General features: G+C 38.7%; 1 protein-coding gene across 2 annotated transcripts in view; it reads left to right on the forward strand.

Annotated features, from left to right (window-relative positions):
* Window positions 1-777: 777 nt before the first annotated feature.
* LOC138185498 (fatty acyl-CoA reductase 1-like) overlaps window positions 778-21,165 on the forward strand; it is a 34,241-nt gene continuing 13,853 nt past the window's right edge. For both annotated transcript variants that reach the window (XM_069124476.1, XM_069124477.1), the window contains exons 1-2: window positions 778-843; window positions 10,336-10,614. In XM_069124476.1, coding sequence (XP_068980577.1) covers window positions 10,378-10,614 — 237 coding nt within the window. In that variant the 5' untranslated portion in view covers window positions 778-843; window positions 10,336-10,377. The remainder of the gene's footprint in view (window positions 844-10,335; window positions 10,615-21,165) is intronic.

Raw genomic sequence — 21,165 nt, forward strand, 5'->3', positions numbered from 1 at the left:
AACAAAATTATATTGTTCAAACAACTGTACTCTGACAATTTGCAAATCTAAACCAAATAAAATAACACTGATTTTTGGTAGAAATACAAAAAAGAATAATGTTCATGTACCAGAGACAATTAGATTATGTAATAGTATCAAATTCAGTGTAGGAATGACCGGTCAAATGGCCAGAAAATACACTGTAAAATTAAAATCTCGGAGATGGCTTCTACAAGTATTTTTCAATATCTTAGACTTGACCGAGATAAATACATGAATACGCAAAGGAGATCTAGCAGAACCAATAGCAAATACAAATACCGGTTCACGTGAACAGAAAATATGCAAGATGAGATATGTCAAAAACAGTGAGACTGACAATATTATATAGACTAACAGTGAGACTATAATTTGTAAAAAGTGCGGTGAAAGAAAATGAAATATACATTATTTCTTTCTGAATGAAAGAAACTATATTTTTTACTGTCAAATTGGGTATTATATTCATTCTATATTAGGAAATATAGTTGATTTAAAGACCGGTCATTTGACCGGCCACGGTTGGAATAGGTACACATGCAGTGTATCAATGTTATATAAGTTTGAAAGCTGAGTAATTCCAACATACATTTCTTACAAAAAGAATCTGAAAATTTGCAATGTAAATAATTATCAATCGTCAAATTATTGCAGTTCGCGAGATACAAATATTCTTGCGATTTACTGTATTTGAATATTCTTTCTGCAATCATCAACGTGGACGGACGTCAAAGTGAAACTACGCGAGTTCGGCATTTGAACTAGTTCGATTATTTGTTTACGCTGCTGGAATAAGAAGCACGGAAGGGTCTTCTTCGCGCGGTAAGTGCCATTTATTAAACATTGCCACTTGGAACCGATACGAACAGACATGAAATGGGCTGTGTCAGGAGAAGTATTCTTGCATTATTATAAAGAAATATATATAGTAATTTAATAAAATATCTCACACACCATGGTCCTGATCATTAATGTGAGTGATTGTATATTGTTGGGTTTTAAATGGTTACGATTCTGAAATGTTAGAAAGAACATTTAAGTGCCGGCCGGTTCAGTTAGCAGGCCGGTCCGCAGTTCACATGTGGCAAAAATTCATTTGGTAGAAGTCGGAAGTTGTTGATTTTGTCAATACTGTACCTTCACACTTTCTAACGTGGGGTGTTCCGAAGAATCCATATACTTGTGTAAAAGAAATACTGTGCATAGTTTCATTTAAAAAACCAAAGTATTATTTTAAACATTTCTCAATACTCAATACTTTTGTGGATAGTATGATTTCTTGCTGTCCAGAGCGGACGTGTAATTCTTTGCGGATGTCATCGTTTCTGACGTAGCAGGGTGTATCTATGATCTCACGTAGTATTTTAGCTTGTTCACCTTCCATCTTTTGCACGTGCGATTTGGCTGCCATTTCCCAGAGTTAAATACCGTAGGTCTAAATTGGTTTCATTATACTTTCATAGATGAGTATTTTGTTATTTCTGTGGAGCTTGGATTTTCAGCATTTGAGCGAGTTTGTCGATTTGTAACTTGTTTGATGTTTTATTTTTTGCTTAATATATTGATGCAAAGTGAGTTTGTTGTCAAAGCGAAGTGAAGAATGACGACATTTTGTTGAATTTGTTTGTGGTGCTGTGTTACGATTTAATTTCAGACTGCCTGTTTGCGGAGGTACTTTCCACATATTTTCTAACATTTATTTTGACTTTACTTTGACTTTTACTTTGACTTTATTTACTGCCGATTTTATTCGTTAACGTTTGAGTATTTTTGTGGGTGCTGATAGTTTGTATAGGTTATGTATAATAAAGGGACAAGTAACGCTTCCTTCTGACACAGCTGCTTCAATGAAGCGAATGTCAGAGGTGATGCCATAGATTTTCACATAGAAATATCTGTTGTTTATGTATTAGTACATACGGTGAGGTGGACAAAACGAGTTGTATTTTTTCTAGTAGCTCCTGATGTCTAGCACTGTCGAAGTGTCACTCAACATCAACAAAGAGTGCAGCACAATATTTCTTTTCATCTGGTGCTCGTAGTATTTGTTCGATCATGCGATAGGTTTGTTCAGTAGTGTTGTGCTATCTTTGGAATCCAAATTCATGACTTTGCGGTTGAGTCCCTTGCTGTTGAGAATACTACTGATTTTTGTGTATATTTCCTTCTCAGCTATTGTTGATAGAATTGGCAATAGTGAAAGGACTTTTATTAGTGAAGACTTCTTGGAGGTAATCAGCCATAACCTTCGTTTGTTCCTCGTGTGATTTTTTCCATGTTCCTGTTGAAGTTTTGATTGGCCTTGCAGCTTGTATTGGTCTTGTTATTTTTTCATCACTTTCCATAAGGAGTAATGTGATATTTCAGTGGTATCAAGGTTCAAGATGTATTTTCTAAATTCTTTATTATCGTAATTACGTATTTCCGCTTTTATGTATAGCCGATCGCAATCTTGGAATATCATACTAAGTTAGCATAGTTGTTGGAAGACTGACTATATGAATCGTTGATGATTAATAAATGCTCGATTTTACTTTTTCACGTTACTCAAAGACTGGAATAAAAACAACAACTCAACTTCGCAAAGATTACTGTTCTTCTAAACTTGATATTAACTCTTGACCAATTCTTTATTCAACTGCAAGAAAACTGACTGTCTCTCAACTGAAAAACTGACTAACTCGAAGTTTATACTAAAAACTATCATGGGATAATTGTCATGTGACGGTTTAATCCATGAATATGATGAATTTCGACACGTAATTTGTTACGTCTGGCGACGCTTTACCTAGACCAAGCCACACACCGCGGGCAGGCAGGCAACCAGATGTCCGCATATCCTTACTGCGTACCCTCAATAGTCTTAAGGACCCATCATAAATCTCAGGAATTTGCTAGCTAAGGTCCTTCAGACCGAACAAACATTTCTTTACTGAATCGTTTCTAAAGCTTATTGTTACTACGGGAAAATTAGTTTTCTCACGTATGATGCTTCCCACTAGCAACTCTCTCTCGGGGGCGGTTAGCACCCTTCCTCACCAACCAACCTAGAAAATTAACCAATTGACAGCGAAGTCACTCCCTTACTCTCCTAATGAAACCTTGCCCTTGACAAATCAGCTCTTTCTTGTAGATTAGACCCACCCACGACTAGCTTTCTTCCGGCACAGCATCGTTACTTTACCTCACTTATTCTTTATCGTTAGAACAGTCAACATGTCATTACCGGGCTTCTATCCTTAAAACAATCACTTACGTAACTTGTACATACGCATCAGTGTAATTATCTTCTTTACAAAGTTGTTGCAATAGACATTAATTTATACCTGTTAATTCAGTGTAACCTCAATTGAACCACCTCTATTATCGTAACATAAATCAGGTGATCGATCATTTCGTGGCGTCGATTATCTAATCGTAACGGGAATTTACGACTCCCGTTGACGTGCTTTCTCGCGATCGCGTCACTCCGCGAGGAAATTACGAGGAAATGAAAAATTACGTAATGTGAATTCCATCGAGGGATTCTATGTTGGAACTGGAATTCTTATGACTGGTGCGACAGGTTTCGTGGGCAAAGGTCTCATCGGAAAACTGATACGCACGTGTTCACACATTGCTGCTATTTTTATATTGATCCGGCCGAAACGTAACCAAACGATAGAACAACGATTTAAGAAGCTAATAGATGATCCGGTTCGTAAATAATATTCTACTCGCTTTTTGGAATTTCATTATATAAGTCTCAAATTAATGAAAAATTGCCAAGAAACAAATAAATTACCTTCGTAAGTTCATGTGAGCCGATTAATGCAAATATGATGTAATTCAATTCTTGCCTATTTGGTTCAACACCGCGATTTGGAACAGTAATTTCCATTCTGTTTTGAGCGCAAATGGTGTCAGGATATACTCTTTAATTTTTCAGTGGATAACAGAGAAGCTAAGAATGGCCCATTCGATTCCCTACAGAATTTTTATTTTATCATTCATTAACTGATAATCAACTTCTTGACTGCGAACATTTTTGCACTAAATGGCTCATTTTCTGCAAGAAGATGACATAAATAATAGTGAACTTTTAGGTGACTATCGAAAGCATCAACAAACGCGGTTGACATCGCCACTTTTGCGTACTTTCCCATTTATGAAATCGATCAGTGCAGCTTTTCAACTCATTCATTTATCTATTTTTATTTGTTATTTCATTTCTGATTCCTTACAGATGAAGACTTTTACAAGGCAGCAGTTTAAGATTTCGAACGTTATCAATTATCTAATTTTGTATCATTAATATTGCGTTTTTGTTTACGCTTTTCCCTTCTCATAATTTAGAATTACTATCATAAAACACGTAATACTGTCGCAATACTAAAATACTGAAAGACGTATATATATTAAAGATGGTGAAACAATTATTTATACAGAAAAGTTCATATGTACTTTTCTGTCCGAGATAGGTAAGTATGAGAATAGCAAAATCGTACAATAATTAGGCTATTTGCAAGTTGCCCAAGAAAGAGAAATTGATTACTTCTATATTTACTATGTATATGTTACGTCGGGCGACACTCTACCAAGACCAGGCCACACACAGCGGACAAGATGGTAACCAGATGTCCGCTCTTCCTTACTGCGTACCCTCAATAGTCTTAAGGATCCATCATAAATCTCAGTAATTTACTAGCTAAGGTCCTTCAGACCGAACAAATATCCTTTTTCTAAATCGCCTTCTAAAGAGTATTGTCTACTACGGCTTGACACGGGAAAGTTAGTTTTTCTCACGTATGATGCTTCCCACTAGCAACTTTCTATCGAGGGCGGTTAAGGCCCTTCCTAGTCCACCAACCTTCTTTTATCCAATCAGAAGCAATGTCTACTCCCCTCATTTTCCTAACCAAAATTGTCATCAACAAATTCGATAGTCCCTTGCGTTAGACACACCCACGACTAGCTTTCTGCCAACACAGCATCGTTACTTTACCTCACTTATTCTTTATTCTTTATCGTTAGAACAGTCAACATGTCATTACCGGGCTTCTATCCTTAAAACAATCACTTACGTAACTTATACATACGCATCAGTGTAATTATCTTCTTTACAAAGTTGTTGCAATAAACATTAATTTATACCTGTTAATTCAGTGTAACCTCAATTGAACCACCTCTATTATCGTAACAGAAATCAGGTGATCGATCATTTCGTGGCGTCTATTATCTAATCGTAACGGGAATTTACGACTCCCGTTGACGTGCTTTCTCGCGATCACGTCTCTCAGCGGATGGTCGAAAAACATAATTATTTCTGCGGACGCTGCAATCTTCATTTTTGCTGGTGTCCTTCCAAAAGTGTTTGGGTTTTTTCCTTCACTGATGTGATTTTCGTGGAAATGTTTTTGAAGTTTTCACCTTTTGAAGTCCTTGCTATTGCATTCTTCTTGCAATTTTAATTTCTGCTAATGATGTGTCGTACTATCTTTGATCTGATATTGCATTTTCATCGTTTTACGTCTTATCGTTCCTTATTTCAATTTAGATATTATTTGGTTAGGTTTAGTGATATTATAATTTTATTTTTTTAAGTTTGTTGTTTTATTGTGATATTAGAATATTTGTACGCGTCGTATCTTTTATTTTATAGTTTGTGTAGCGTTAGCAGCTCCATTAGGAGATTTAAGATAGTTGCCATTTGAGCGGCTGACTTTTGTAGTAAATGTTCTAGATTTTGGATATAATTGTTATTATTGTCGGTTAAGTGATTCCGCGATGCACTGTTATGCGAGATTTTTACAACTTGTGCGTACGTTTGGCTGGTACTATTATGGGGTTTTATTTATTCAGAAATATTAGAAATTAGGGTTTCCAATGATTTCTACCTTATATGTTAAGTTTATTGATAGATGGATCTATTTACAATGTATTAAACAGGAAATGATGGTTATTGAAAGTGAACTAAATGCAGAAATGTCCTATAACTAAGATAATGAAATGGATAATTCACAATTCATAACTAATAGTTTACAATTCATAACAATTCGGAAACTCTCGACTCAACTCTCGACTCCTCACAACTCGACTCTCAACTAACGACTCCTCACAATTCGCTGTATCGCACGTCCCTTTGCAACAACGGTTTGATCCGAAATGCTTTATTACATTGTACGAGCAAATATATGTTGGTAAATATATTTTAATTGATCTATAACTGAACTAATCTCATACGAAAATTTAACTGTCGTCGTTAAATCGTTAAATATTACAAAATGCGCTATAAGGCATATGTATGCATACAGTAGCGGACAAAACTTTACTTTCCATAAAAAATATAAATACAGTGTTCTACTTTTGGTATTAACTAATTAGACATTTGTTTGCACACTTACAAAAAAAATTTCATTTTGATATTTTGCTCAGTAGCTAAGTTATTAAAAAGGCACGAAATCTGTATAATATTCTGTCGGTCAAAAGTTTAAGACTACACAAGCAATATTAATTTTTATACACAACTGTAGTATCGTGGAAAAAGGGCCTGTGGTGGCACTCGATAATAAATATCACCACTCGACACTAAGTGTCGGACACTAATGTCGGACGACGGTAGCGCAGTGGTTAGCGCCATCCTGAGCTACCAAGCACTAATCAGGCCGATCACAACCTACGGCTGCCCAATCTGGTACAACATATCAGCCTCCCAAATGGAAAAAAATTCGCATATTCGAAAGAAAATGCATCAGAGCTTGCTTGAGTACTTACAGGTCCGAACACAGCGGATTCAAAAAATATGTTAAAAACAAAATAATCTACGACCTAGCCAACATTCACCGCATAGACTGTCACATCTTAAAATTAATAAGAAACCACTTCGCGCAAGCGGCAAAGATAAAAGAAAATAACTTAATCTTCAATTGCTTATTCCCAAATAACGCATATTAGAAAAACACTCTGGCAACAGGCTACATGCCCCCAGAAGCTTTCCTATACCTAGACGAAAAAAACTACCTCCAAGACCAAAATAACATCCCAATAATTTATCACATAAAAAGAAAAATAGGGACCAAAACTATACTCTACGAAGAAAACTTAAACGGACAAACCGCAGACACTAGGTGGAGATACAACATGGCCCTCCTTCTGAAAGACACTAAAGACAAACACAAAAAAATATTGGTGGATTCCAAATCCATAATAAAACAAGAGAGCAAATCATTAAACCGACAGAACTCAATTCTGACACCGTATAACACAGGTGTAAACTGTAAATATTTGTAAATATTGTAAATAAACCTATTTGACACCCCCTCCCCCGTCCCCTCCCTATTATCCCGCCTCTCCCCAAAATTATACAGCACCCAAAAAGTAGACTACCGAAGCGTCCTGTTTTGCGACCAAGTTTTCAGGACAGAAAAATCAACCAAAAACAAAATTACATAAAAGCTCCGCTCCCAAGCGGCTTAAATCCAAAGATTAGATTTTAACACAAAAAATGTAAAGCGCCGATACATAATATAGTATGGCTATGTCGTACCGTCGCGTATCGGTACCTTTGCCTAACACATCATTACCAAAATTCACAGTTTATTATGAATACCAAAATGTAATTAATTGTATCTTGGATTAAATAAACATCATTAAAAAAAAAAAAGCAGTGGTTAGCGCCTTAGGTTGCGAACATTCGGGACCCAGGTTCGAATTCCGGCGACTGGAATCCGATTTTTCTTCTACGATATAAAAATTAGAAGAGAAGCGACCGTACCCAGCAGCACCATCTAGAATATAAAATGTCCGATACTACACAATTATACACAATATGTACACAATTTTTGTTTAAATCTCCGCAGCAATATTATTTGCACTACGAAATCGATCCTTTTCGCTCAATCAATGAATGCGGCGATCCATTTTCGGCGTTGTTTTCCGTCGTCTTCCGTTTTTCGGTTGATCGCAATACATGCTTGCCTTTAAAAGTTTATACCAAGCTTGCTTACAAGCCGTTTCTGATCTGTTCACTATATTTGCTATTTCGGTGAAGGTTTTACTTTGCTTTCGCAGCCTTACGATTTGTTCTCCTTCGTTTTCAAGTAAATTCTTTGATTTGCCCATAGTCTGTTCCTACCTAAATGAATTTTAAGCAATAAAAGGTACACCAAACAATGATTTTGACATTCCAGAATCAAAATGTTCAAAAACTGTACTCATACTCACGTTTTACACAGATCGTCTTAAACTAATGTCCACTGTTTACAATTGCTAAGCGGTAACTAACTGTTGTAACTTCTACATTGTTTGTATTTAACAACTGACGGTCTGAGGTTACGAAGGTCAAACATACAGCTATGTTATTCCAAAGAGACAAACCGAATAGAAGAACAATATGCGTATAAAATGTTTGTAATCTGGTTTACAAATCATCGTCTTAAACTTTTGTCCGCTACTGTATATCGTTTCTAGTGCAATTGCGTAACCACGTGTAACGTATAACCAGAGGAAGAGAGTTTTTACTCCTATTAACTTTACCACACTCGTCTGTGACTTCACTAACTTTATTAGTTGTATTGAATATAATTCCTACATCCACCGTTATAAATCGCAAGGGGATTTTTCCGAACATTGGTACGAAATCGCCCATAAGAGGCAAGATACATGTTGCATACTCGTCTATGTATACAACCTATGCTACCACAGACGTACAACTATAGGCAGAATGTGATGGTACCGGCAGTTTTTCACGAATATCTTGTAAACCAAGCGAGTCCACCCCTTACATGTACAGAGAAATGCTGTTCAAAATATACAGCTTCACAATATAGCTGAAAATCAACGCAATCAGAGAATACTTATGTTTCGTATACTTTCGCAGAGACTTGTTTATACCATCGTAGTCCTGGCTTGTTGCATTTCCAACAAGTCGTTTGAAAACGAGTTACATTGAGGTTATGTAAAATAGGGCTCTCTCGCCAATGAAATTCTTCATTACGACATGTTTTATCTTTCACGAAGAATGTAGTGTCTTTACTAGTTTCCTGATTCATCGTTCGTTTTAGCTTGCCATTTATTCTATTAATTTCAATTTTGAGGCTTCCATTGCTGTTTTGTCTCCTAATCTTCTTCATCCTAATCTCTTATTATCTCCTATTTGTCTTATATTTTCCGAAAACATACGGTTACAAATTTTTGATTTGCAACTTCCACGATTCGTAATTAGAATCTTGAAATCTATGAAAACTCTTCGATTTCTTGATATCCAAATAGAGCCATCTTTCCTTTCCATTAACTTCCTTTATTCTTTCCAAAAATTCACACGTACGGTCTACAGTTGAATTCTGGGTCCATAACCTGTTAAAATTATAGTGTTGCCACGGTATATTAATGGAAAAACGCATAATTGCCTTTAAATGCTAATTTACGCTCGAAATTCTACTACTTCTAAATTTCACATGCTCTATCTTGACATGCTCTATACTTGCTATTTCATATATGCTACTGAAGATTTGGAACACATACCGCTGATAATGCACACCCCGACTCACACACGTTTACATATCGCATAACATCGATGAAAGATTCCCCGTTTTTCAATTCGTTATAGGTCGTTGAATTCGTGCTTTTGGCGGATACAGCAGAGCACTAGAAAAATATGCGGTATCATTTAAAAAACTCATGGTCACATCGATATTTCAGAAAATTTAATTCATAGGAAGATCAGAATATATACTTTTGATCAGTTTGTTCGAATGCAATAAATTGTATTTTAAATATTTTCCGAATAAATCAACAGAAACTGAATTATTTCAAAGTGGTAAATTTTATTAATTGAGCCTGTATATTAATTTGCAGGAAACGACTTGGAAGTTATATTATAATATTCGTTTAAATCATTCCAAGCTATTTGAATGATAATAGAGATGAAATATTTCTTATACAAGAAAGAAAAGTAGTATTTAATTTTTTAACTCTTTTCCTCCTTTTAAATAGCGTTTTGTACGCATTAGCATTTGAAAAATCTTTTAAATGAAATATTTTTATGTTAATAGGAACATTGTTATAGTATCGATATAATGAAAACAGAAGTCAAATGTTAATGATTACACACATAATGGTGTAGTTAGCAAATGAACTGCATTGTGACAAAATTACACACTTGCTCAGTTCGCGAAATAAACCATCATCGTTGAATCATTTTTCGTTTAGTACGGATTATCCTGAGATTTTTTTTTTTTTTGGAACATAACACATATATAGAAATTTAGGATATAAAATTGTACGATATTCTTTATTTATTAATTTTCCGATTTATTTTTTCGTATTCATTTGCAGATATCTGGATTGAAAAAGGGGAAGCCCTGTGATTTTGGTACAATGAATACAAAGCTTAATGAAAACGAGATAAATGAAAAATTACGTAATGTGAATTCCATCGAGGGATTCTATGTTGGAACTGGAATTCTTATGACTGGTGCGACAGGTTTCGTGGGCAAAGGCCTCCTCGAAAAACTGATACGCACGTGTTCACACATCGCTGCTATTTTTATATTGATCCGGCCGAAACGTAACCAAACGATAGAACAACGATTTAAGAAGCTAATAGATGATCCGGTTCGTAAATAATATTCTACTCGCTTTTTGGAATTTCATTATATAAGTCTCAAATTAATGAACAATTGCCAAAAAACAAATAAATTACCTTCGTAAGTTCATGGGAGCCGATTAATGCAAATATGATGTAATTCAATTCTTGCCTATTTGGTTCAACACCACGACTTGGAACAGTAACTTCCATTCTGTTTTGAGCGCGAATGGTGTCAGGATATACTCGTTAATTTTTCAGTGGATAACAGAGAAGCTAAGAATGGCCCACTCGATTCCCTACAGAATTTTTATTTTATCATTCATTAACTGATAATCAACTTCTTGACTGCGAACATTTTTGCACTAAATGGCTCATTTTCTGCAAGAAGATGACATAAATAATAGTGAACTTTTAGGTGACTATCGAAAGCATCAACAAACGCGGTTGACATCGCCACTTTTGCGTACTTTCCCATTTATGAAATCGATCAGTGCAGCTTTTCAACTCATTCATTTATCTATTTTTATTTGTTATTTCATTTCTGATTCCTTACAGATGAAGACTTTTACAAGGCAGCAGTTTAAGATTTCGAACGTTATCAATTATCTAATTTTGTATCATTAATATTGCGTTTTTGTTTACGCTTTTCCCTTCTCATAATTTAGAATTACTATCATAAAACACGTAATACTGTCGCAATACTAAAATACTGGAAGTCGTATATATATTAAAGATGGTGAAACAATTATTTATACAGAAAAGTTCATATATACTTTTCTGTCCGAGATAGGTAAGTATGAGAATAACAAAATCGTACAATAATTAGGCTATTTGCAAGTTGCCCGAGAAAGAGAAATTGATTACTACTATATTTACTATGTATATATTTACTATATTTTTTCTCGAGGAAATAGGAGAATATTCCCTTGTTGAGAAACGTTAAATTGGTATGATCGCTAGTTCCTACAAGCTAAGTTGGTACGACTTCTAACGATGCTCTTTTGGCTTAGGAATCGACCACGTGTTAATTATCTAAGTGTATCCGGTGTGTTCAGACTTTTTGAACGAAGAGGTGAAATATAGAAAGCAGAAATTGAATCTGTGTGAACCAATTGTATCTCAACCCCAAACCTATATTTAATGACAGGTTATGGGCCCAGGGCAGTAAACTGCGACAGTAAAGATATTTATTTGTTTTTTGTTTTTCTGAAATTATCCGAGAAGAGACCACGCCATGGTCGACCAGGAGAAAATGGGCGATGTGGACAAGGATATGAATCCGACCCTGAGTAAGGGCAATTATGAATACTGAAAGACGATGACGGAATCTTCGTTGGTTTTCCTGGGCTGCTGGGATGTAGTAGAGCCAGGATTAACGGCAGCAGAAAGGTTGAGACCAGACTGTATAAGAATGGATAATAAAGCACGTGCGTACATTTTCCGGCATGTTCGCTCCGAGTATCTCGGGGATATCAGAGTCCTGAAAACAGTGAGGGAGTTCTGGAAAGCACTGGAAGATGTCCGTGGGAAATGGACATTGTTTTATGCATGCGGGAAATGGGCACGGTCGAGAAGAGCCCTAGCATGCATATCTCCACGTACTGCGGAAGGATCCAAGACCTGTGTGATAAGTTATCCAATACCGGTGTGGAAGTCACTGCCGGGTGAAAAGAGAATTCGCGTTTCGTCCCGGGACTGCCGGTGGACTCGTCAGTAAGGCTATACCCGATAGTTTTTTTTTTTTTTTTTTTATGATGTTTATTTAACCAAGGATACAATTTTCGTTACATTTTGTTATTCATAATAAACTGTGAATTTTGGTAATGGTGTGCTAGGCAAAAGTACCGATACGCGACGGTACGACGTAGCCATACTATATTATGTGTCGGTGTTTTACAATTTTTTTGTGATTTTAGGTCTATTCTTTGGATTTAAGCCGCTGGGGGGCGGAGCTTTTATGTAATTTTGTTCTTGCTTGATTTTTTTTGTCCTGAAACTTGGTCGCAAAACAGGACTTATCGGTAATTTACATTTTGGCGCTGTATGCCTTTGGGGGGGGATAATAGGGAGGGGGCGGGGGAGGGGGATGTCAAATAGGTTTATTTACAATATTTACATATTATTTACAATTACACCTGTGTTATGCGGTGTCAGAGATGTGTTCTGTCGGTTTACTGGTTTTCTCTCTTGTTTTATTTTGGATTTGAAATCCACCAATATTTCTTTGTGTTTTTTCTGTGTTTGTCTTTAGCGTCTTTCAGAGGGAGGGCCATGTTGTATCTCCACCTAGTGTCTGCGGTTTGTCCGTTTAAGTTTTCTTCGTAGAGTATGGTTTTGGTTCCTATTTTTCTTTTTATGTGGTATATTACTGGGATGTTATTTTGATCCTGGAGGTAATTTTTTTCGTCTAAGTAGATGAACGCTTCTGGTGGGATGTAGCCTGTTGCCAGAGTGTTTTTGTAGTATGAGTCATTTCGGAGTAGGCAACTGAAGATTAGGCTGTTTTCTTGAATTTTTGCAGCTTGCGCGAAGTGGTTTCTTGTTACTTTTAATATGTGACAGTCTATGCGGTGAATGTTGGCTAGGTCGTATATTGTTTTGTTTTTAACATATTTTTTGAATCCGCTGTGTTCGGATCTGTAAGTATTCAGGCAAGCTCTGATGCATTTTCTTTCGAATCTGCGAATTTTTTCCATTTGGGAGGCTGATATGTTGTACCAGATTGGGCAGCCGTATGTTATAATAGGTCTGATTAGTGCTTGATAGCACAGTATTTTTACTTGACTGTTGAGATGTTTAGAGTAAAATAATCTTTTTACTCTCCAAAATGCTTTGCTGGCTTTGGAGAGTTGGATTTGAATGTGCTGTTTGTAGCTTAGTTTATCGTCTATGTTTATACCTAGGTATTTAACGCAGTTTTTATGCGGTATGGGTTCCCCTTCGTTTGCTTTTTCCCTAAGCTGAAATTTTTTGCAGTGTTCCCTTTCTATTGGACCGATTTTGCTTGACTTGGGTCTAAATAGTATTGTTTCACATTTGTTTGTGTTTATTTTTAGCTTCCATGTGTTGTAATAATCGTTAATTTTTTCAAAGAGTTCTTGTAATTCTGTTTTTATTCTCATGGTTTTGTGGCCTGTTACGTAGATGATTAGGTCATCTGCGAAGGCTATGGAGCGTTTATGGGTGGATGTATTGAGATTAAAGAGGTTTAGTAAGTCACTATTGTAAATATTGAAAAGTAGCGGGGAGTTTACTGTGCCTTGTTGCAGACCGTTTTTTATGGAGAATTCTTTGCTGGATGTGTGTGATCCTTCAGTCATTACGAAAGTTCTGCTTGTGATCATGTCCCAAACTATTTTAATTAGGTATTTGGGAAAATTTTTCTTGATTAATTTGTATATGAGACCTGGGATCCAGACTGTGTCGAAGGCTTTTTCGAGGTCTATTAGGCAGGCGGCTACTCGTTGTTTTGCGTTTAGCGCCCAGCAGATGTCCGACGTAAGTTTGTTTATTGCGTGAATTGTGGAGTGTTTGTGTCGGAAGCCAAATTGATTTTCTGGGATTATGTCATTTTTTGAGCAGAAGGAGGTGAGGGGGTTGTTTATGGTTATTTCAAATACCTTGCTTATGTTGGGGAGGAGACTTATGGGTCGTAGGTTTGCGGGTGATGAGCCGTCTTTATCTTTTTTTGTTATCGCTATCAGTTTGGCTTTTTTCCATTTTTTGGGGAAATATGTGTTGTTTAGTGCATTGTTGAAGAGTACTGTGTAGTACCATTTTATTTTGTTCGGTAGGTGCTTGAGTAGGGTGTTTGGGATGCCGTCGAAGCCGGAGGATTTTTTGTTGTTTAGTTTGGAGAATATTTTGTTTAGTTGATTGTAGTTTGTGAAGTAGTTTATTTCTGGTTCCGGTTGTTTGGGGTTGTCTGCGGTGTTTTCGTTTGAGAATGTGCTGACTGTTTTGTTTAGCGTTATGTCTTGTTCCATTTCGTTTCTGAGTTTGTATGTTTCGGCGGTGATAATTCTGTTTAGTTGTTCACGGCCCATGTGTTCGTTTTGTGTGTGTGTTTTGGAAAAGTGGGTGCCGATAATGTCTAGTTTTTCTGTTGATTTGGCTATTATGAAGTTACCCTCGGTGTCTCTGGTGGTGTTGCGTATCGTTAAACCTGCTTCTTGGATGAGGGAAGCTTTTTCTGGGGGCAATTTGAGAGGTGGGATGGGGTTTTGTCCTTTTGGCCTGAAGATTTGATTTATTTGTGGAAACATGTTGGCTGTGTCGTTTTTGGAGATGTTTTTTATTTTGTTTGTCCAGTGATGGTTTATGGAGCTTGCGAATTCTTGTTTCAGTTGTGTTTTTATTTCGTATAGAAGGTACTTTAGAAATTCTAATTCTTCTCTTTTGTCATAAGAATAGTTGAATTTTATATTGTTTACTTTGGAGAGTATGTAGCTTTTGTCTCGTTGTAGTTCTTTTATTTTGTTGTTGATATAGGGCTTGCATGAATTTTCTTGTTTTACGATTGGCACGGATTTTTGGAGAGCGATTTGTGTATGTTTTTCTATTTCTTCTAGGAATAAGTCGATTTGACTGTTAGTTAGATTGGCGTTGTTGTAGATCTTTAGGTCGCAGTTCTGTTCGAGTATGTTTTGGAATTTTTTCCAATCGGTCTTTTTGTAATTGTACCTGGGTGCCTCGGTCTGTATTTCGAGTGTTAGGAGGTCCGATGTATCCTTTTTTATGTGGAATACTAGGGCGCTATGGTCACTGTCATAGGATAAGGTTTTTAGGGTGTTGTTTGGGCGTAGGTCTTGAAACTTTAGTCGCGCATCTGCTAAGCATATGTCCAGGTATGAGCCTCCTTTTGGGTAAGAGGGTAGTTCGGAGCTGTATAAGATTGTTTTGAAGTGAATGCTTCTGTTGTCTAGCCAGTTTCTAATGAAGTTGCCTCTCGTGTTGTTTATTTCGTTTTTCCAGCTGGTGTGTTTTGCGTTAAGGTCGCCTGCTATTATATAGAAGTTTTCTGGCTAGTTGAGCTGTAGGAGTTCGAAGAGTTTATTGAATTCTTCGCTAAATTCCTTCCGGTTTCCATAGGTTGCGTAGGCTGCAGTGATAAATAGGTTTTCCTTATCGCTTATTTTTATTTTTATGATCGTTGTTTCTAGGATTTTGAAACTTGTTATTTTGTCATTTAGAATTGTTTCGTGTTTTATGGGGTTTCTTATGAGGATTGCTGTTCCTCCTCCTTGGCTGGCGTTCGGTCTGTCTTGTCTTATCATGGAGTAGTTTTTGAAGTGTACTTTGTGTCTTTTATTTAGTTTTGTTTCTGAGATGAGTACGATGTCGGGGGTTTCTTTATTTATTAGGGTTAGCATACTGTATCTTTTTTGATTTGAAATTAGGGAGTTGGCATTTATTGCAATTATTTTCAGATCTTTTAAGTTTAATTTATTTGTTTTTTGCTGTGCTTGTTGGTTTTGAGGTTTATGGATATTTGTCATACATGATATTTAAAGACTTGTAGATGGCGTCGAACCTTTCTTCATGTATTGCTAGTGTTGTTTTTATGGCGTTTAATTGCATTTGCTGTTCTTTTAGCGCTTGGAGTATGCTTTTTTTGAAGTCTTCAAAGTAGTTTATTATGTTTAGTTGGGGGGTGTTGTCGGTTTTAGGTGGGTATAGGCCTGGGAGCGGATGATATGAATTTGTTTTTGGAGGTGTGTCTTCGGGTGTTTTATTTTTTATTATTTGCCGTTTGTCTGAGAACTTTAGTTCTGGGACGTATTTACGGCTGATTTGGGCAATTCGTTCTGCTTTTGTTTCTTTGTCATTTTTTATTTTTTTTGTTAAGTTTTTACGAAGTTCTACGAGTTTGGGACACCCCTTGTATGACGCTGGGTGTCCGTAATTTTTGCAGGTTACGCAGAATATTTTGTCGTTAGTGACTGCGTCTTCTTTCTTTATTCTACAGTCGCCTGGGCCATGGGGCTCTGTGCATTTTACACAGCGATAGTATAGGTTGCAGTTTTGTGCGGAGTGCCCTAGTCGTTGGCATTTATGACATTGGATTATGTCATCCTTTCTTTTTATTATTTTTTCCCATTTTATCTTAAAATAGTTAAAATGGTTAATTTTTAATAAGTTGCTTATATTGCTGTGAGGGGATAGTTGGATTATATAAATTGGGAGCAGTATGTTATTCTCCCTTGATCTTTTTGTCGTGAATCGCGAGACTTTCGTAAATTGTACGTCGTTTATTTGTAGAGATTGTAGGTCTGTCAGTATTTCTGTTTCGGTGTAGCTGTTGTCTAGTCCTTTTAGTAAGTATGTGTGGTGTTTTTCTGTTTTGGGTGTGTAGGTGTAGTATGTTGTGTTTGCTGCTCTGAGTGTTTCTTTGGCTTTGTGAAAGTCGGCTATGTTTCGTAGGTATAGTGCATGTTTACCTGTGTGTACCCTTTTGATGTGGAAATTTTTAATGTTTGTTACTTCTTCCATGAGGGCTACAGTATCTTTTGGGTCCTGGTTTGTGATAACTATGGGTGGGGGTTTGATTTCCTTTGTAACGGTAGGGGCGTTCGTATGTTCATCTGCGGTGTGTTTGCTGGGGTGTCCGATTGGTGTCCGGATCCCCTTTGGCGATGCTGTTGGCGCTGGGCCTCCGGGCATGTTCGTTGAGGCCTGTCGCCTCTCCGGTGATGGGAGTCTTGACGACGGGGTGGGTCTGTGTTGACCCATTTTGACTCTTAATGAGTCGTTTTTTTTTCTTATTTGCTCTAAGGTTGCGCACGGTGTTGGGTAATTTGTTGCCTCTTGTTGGGGCTGAGATACTTGTTCGATTTGCAATAGATCGAATCTATTGCTGGTTGCGATCGCTGGGTGTGGGGTTCCTCTCATGGGCCTCATGGTTGCGAATTCTGTCGCTTTTTCTACTTGCGTGCGGCGAATTTCTTCGTTTATGTTCACGCGACTTTTTGACCTGGCAATCAGGTTTGGTTGTGGGTTGAGTTTCCGCGTCTTTTGCGCGGAAAGTCCAACGCTGTTGCAGATTTCTATAATTGCTTTCTGAGTGTCTATTTTTCTTTTTATCGAATGTTTTTTCGTTAGATCTAGGGCGGATTCCGTTTTCTTGCTTTTTGCTTCATTTTCGGTGGATCCTATTTTTTTATATACCTTAATTTTGTTGTTTTTTTTTTTTTTTTTTTTGTTTTACGGCGAAGATGTCACTGAAATGTTTTTCACTGTTTGACACTTTTTTTTTTTTTCCTTTTCACTTTTTGTCACTTTTTTTTTTTTTTTTTTTTTTATTTGGGAGCGTTAGTTTGCTTTGACGCGCACACTGTTAGGGCCCAAGCCTGATGTCCCTTTCCGGGCTGAGAGGTCCGTCCTGCTCGGAGGTTTACGGTCGCTATACCCGATAGTCCCTGCCTTAGACGTAGAGGGAGTCTCGCTAGGTGCGGTATTTGTATCGTGACACCGTATATTCGACCGCTAGCGAGACAGACAGACTCGTTTTGTCGTAGTAGCCCTCTGGTGTTGGCGGTTGGTACCCGCGGATCGCCCGGGAGGTGTTACGACCGCGTTGATGCCTCGACCTGTCGGCGTCCTATTGGTACCGATCCGCCACACCGGCATAAAAATGACCACGTTATGGCATGTTTCCTTTTGGCCGGCCTCGTGGCGGATCCAAATTGCTCGACGTACCTCAGAGCAGCAAGGATTGATAAGGATCTGACCGTGAGGGCCGTGAAGTCCGACCTTCTACTCGAAAAAAGAAGGATCGATGCGGCTGCGGGCTGGTCCGGGAAAGGCAGCGCAATGGCGACCAGGAGACAATGGAAATCCAAGCCACAACAGAACAAAGATGGCGCGAAACCAAAGAACAGAGACCCACGTGACCAGAGGCGCTAAAAATGTGGAAAATGGGGCCATAGTTCGTACCAGTGTCAAGAGGAGAAAGGAGATAAAGAGGAGAAAAACCAAAGGGAGAAGAAGAGACAGGAAGATAACAAGAAGGAGAAGGAATCAGAAGACAAACCGAGGTCCAAGGGATTCATCTCGACATTGGCTTTATCGTCCATCAGCCACATGGAAAGAGGTAAGGTCTGTTACCTTGACTCGGGTGCCTCAAATCATATGACTCCGAATCAGGATTGGCAAGGGACATCTGGAAGTTAAGGGAAAGGGATCGATCGTTGTGAAAATGGCTGAGTCCTGTGGTGGTTGGGCCCTTTGTCGAACGCTGTGTGGGTGCCTGAGTTAGGTGTAAATCTAATCTCGATCAGTTGGCAAAGAAGGGTGTTACTAAAGGGTGTACAAGGGATGAAGCCGTTGAAACACACGATGATGGAGACGTCGTATTCAACTCAAAGGTAGGAGACGATGTGTACTACTTAGGACAATGTCCTTTGAGGGGCACGTAGCAAATGTCCCCGTGGGAAACGATCAGAAGGAGCCTGGCCACAATGACGAAGACATTGAAGCTATTGAGGCAAAGGCATATAAGAGTGCTGCATTGTGGCACGAGAGATCGGATCACCTGCATGGAAATGCAATGAGGAAGATTCCTATAAGGAGCGTGAAAGAGGATTCCAAGAAACGAGATGAACTATGTGGTCTGTGTGAAGGGAAAAATGACAAAGGTGCCATTCCCGAAGACAGCTCATCACAGGCAGAACTCAGTGCGAATCATTAGGTGGAGGTAACTACTTTGTAACTTTCATCGATGATTTCTCTCGTTTTATGTATATTAGGATCATCAGCCAGAGAAGCGAAGTATTTAAGTGCTTCAAGGAATACCAGAATAGAAGTGGAGGCTCTACATCAGTCCAAAATAAGTGCCCTCCAAACCGACAATGAAGGTGTATACAGGGACAAATTTTGAAAGCTACCTGAGGGAGAAAGGCATTCTGCACAGGAAGACCGTCCCAAGGAACCCTGAGTAAAACGGAGATTCAGAACGAGCAAATAGGACCCTGGTTGAGATGTCTAGGTGATTGCTCATTCAGTCGGGGCTTCCCGACTATCTGTGAGGAGAAGCTGTGAACACTGCGTGTCACATAAGAAACCTATGTCCATCTGCTGCTGTCGGAGACAAAATTCCATTGGAATTATGGAAAAGTAAGAGATGTGACATCCAAGGGGAGATCAACAGGCTAAGGGTATTTGGATGCAGAGTCTGGTACCTGAGAAGTCAAAGCGGAGGAAAATTTGATAGCAGGGTAGATGAAGAGATATTTGTAACACCTCGATGGGTGTTGTCCTCTCACCCTTTCTCTCTCGGCGCGCTCCTTTGCGAGCATGACTTGCTCAGCATGGCTTCTACAATCACCTCGGGGGCCAAACTCTACCCGATGGCGAGTCGTAGGACACGGCGCGGTTCCTGCCACGCCGGGCAAAACTCCAGATATTGATCGACCATGCTCTCCAGGAAGTTGATAGTGATTAAAAACTTGTCCGGTGTAGCACTCTGTGGGTTTTGTGGACAAGTGTTGAGATCCGATGGGCTGTTAGTGTTTTGTTTCAGGCCACTCGTCGTTGTGGCCCATTTCGGCGATAGTATAGTAGGAGACGACATGTCGTCTGGTATGGTTTCGTCTCTCTGCTGATCCAGAGAATGTTGATCGATTGTCTTCCAGACACGTATAGGCGCTGTGTTGTGAGTTTCACGCAATGAGTCGTGCGTGTCAGGCGACGGTATCGGCGCTAGGTTCGACGCGATATTTTCCGTCGGCGGAGTATGAGCGCTGTTGTCCTGGACTGGATTGAGTTCCTTCTGGTCCAGGGTATCTTGAGCGTTTGATTGATTCAAGGCGTTTTGTGGCGCTGTATCAGATGGCTGTGATGCTGACGATGTGACCGTGGTCGTCATCAGGTCGCGTATAGGTGACACGTGGTGAGTGTCACGCGATAGGCTCCGCATATCGTGCGACGGGATCGGCGTTCGAGACGATGCGATATTCTCCGTCGGCTGGTGTTTCACGCATGAATCGCGTACTTTTACTGTCGAAGGGGTTGTTGATGGTAGTAGGTCAAAGAGGTCCAGGATCCGTACTTCAATCTTATGATGCTCTCGCAATAAAGATTCTGCATGAGCAATTTCCCCCTCATCTAACGCTTCCAATTCGTCCTGAACCTCGCTTATCTTCCTCCAATTCTCGTCGAACAAGTTACGGCAAGCTATTAGGTAGTATTTGTCTACCCGTCCAGACGCTTCATATTCCTCGAGTTGACGCTTCGTGGTTGCAAATCGGCTGACTAAGGCACTTCGTCAACGCCGCAACGTGCTGATCGATTCAGCTTGAGCCATATTTGAGTTCAATGGTAGGGACGAGTTTACCTTAATGAAATGGACGTTGATCTAGGAATCGGTAGCTACTCGTTACAGTGCGGTGTGGGCTCGCGTATGTGCTGAGCGAGGAAGGAGTTCCTTTCCGAGGGCAGCTCCTTTGGTTAGTTGCCTAAGTCGTTGGAATGTGGATTTCACGTGACACTGTATAGTCACTGGTCAGTGCACTTTTTAATGGCGCGAAATCCGGCTCGAAGGACCATGTAATTTCGACCAATCGCGGGGAGACGCAATC

Source organism: Bombus flavifrons, chromosome 12 (assembly GCF_040668555.2).
Source record: "Bombus flavifrons isolate JBK064 chromosome 12, iyBomFlav1_principal, whole genome shotgun sequence".
In the NCBI taxonomy this organism is placed as follows: domain Eukaryota; kingdom Metazoa; phylum Arthropoda; class Insecta; order Hymenoptera; family Apidae; genus Bombus; species Bombus flavifrons.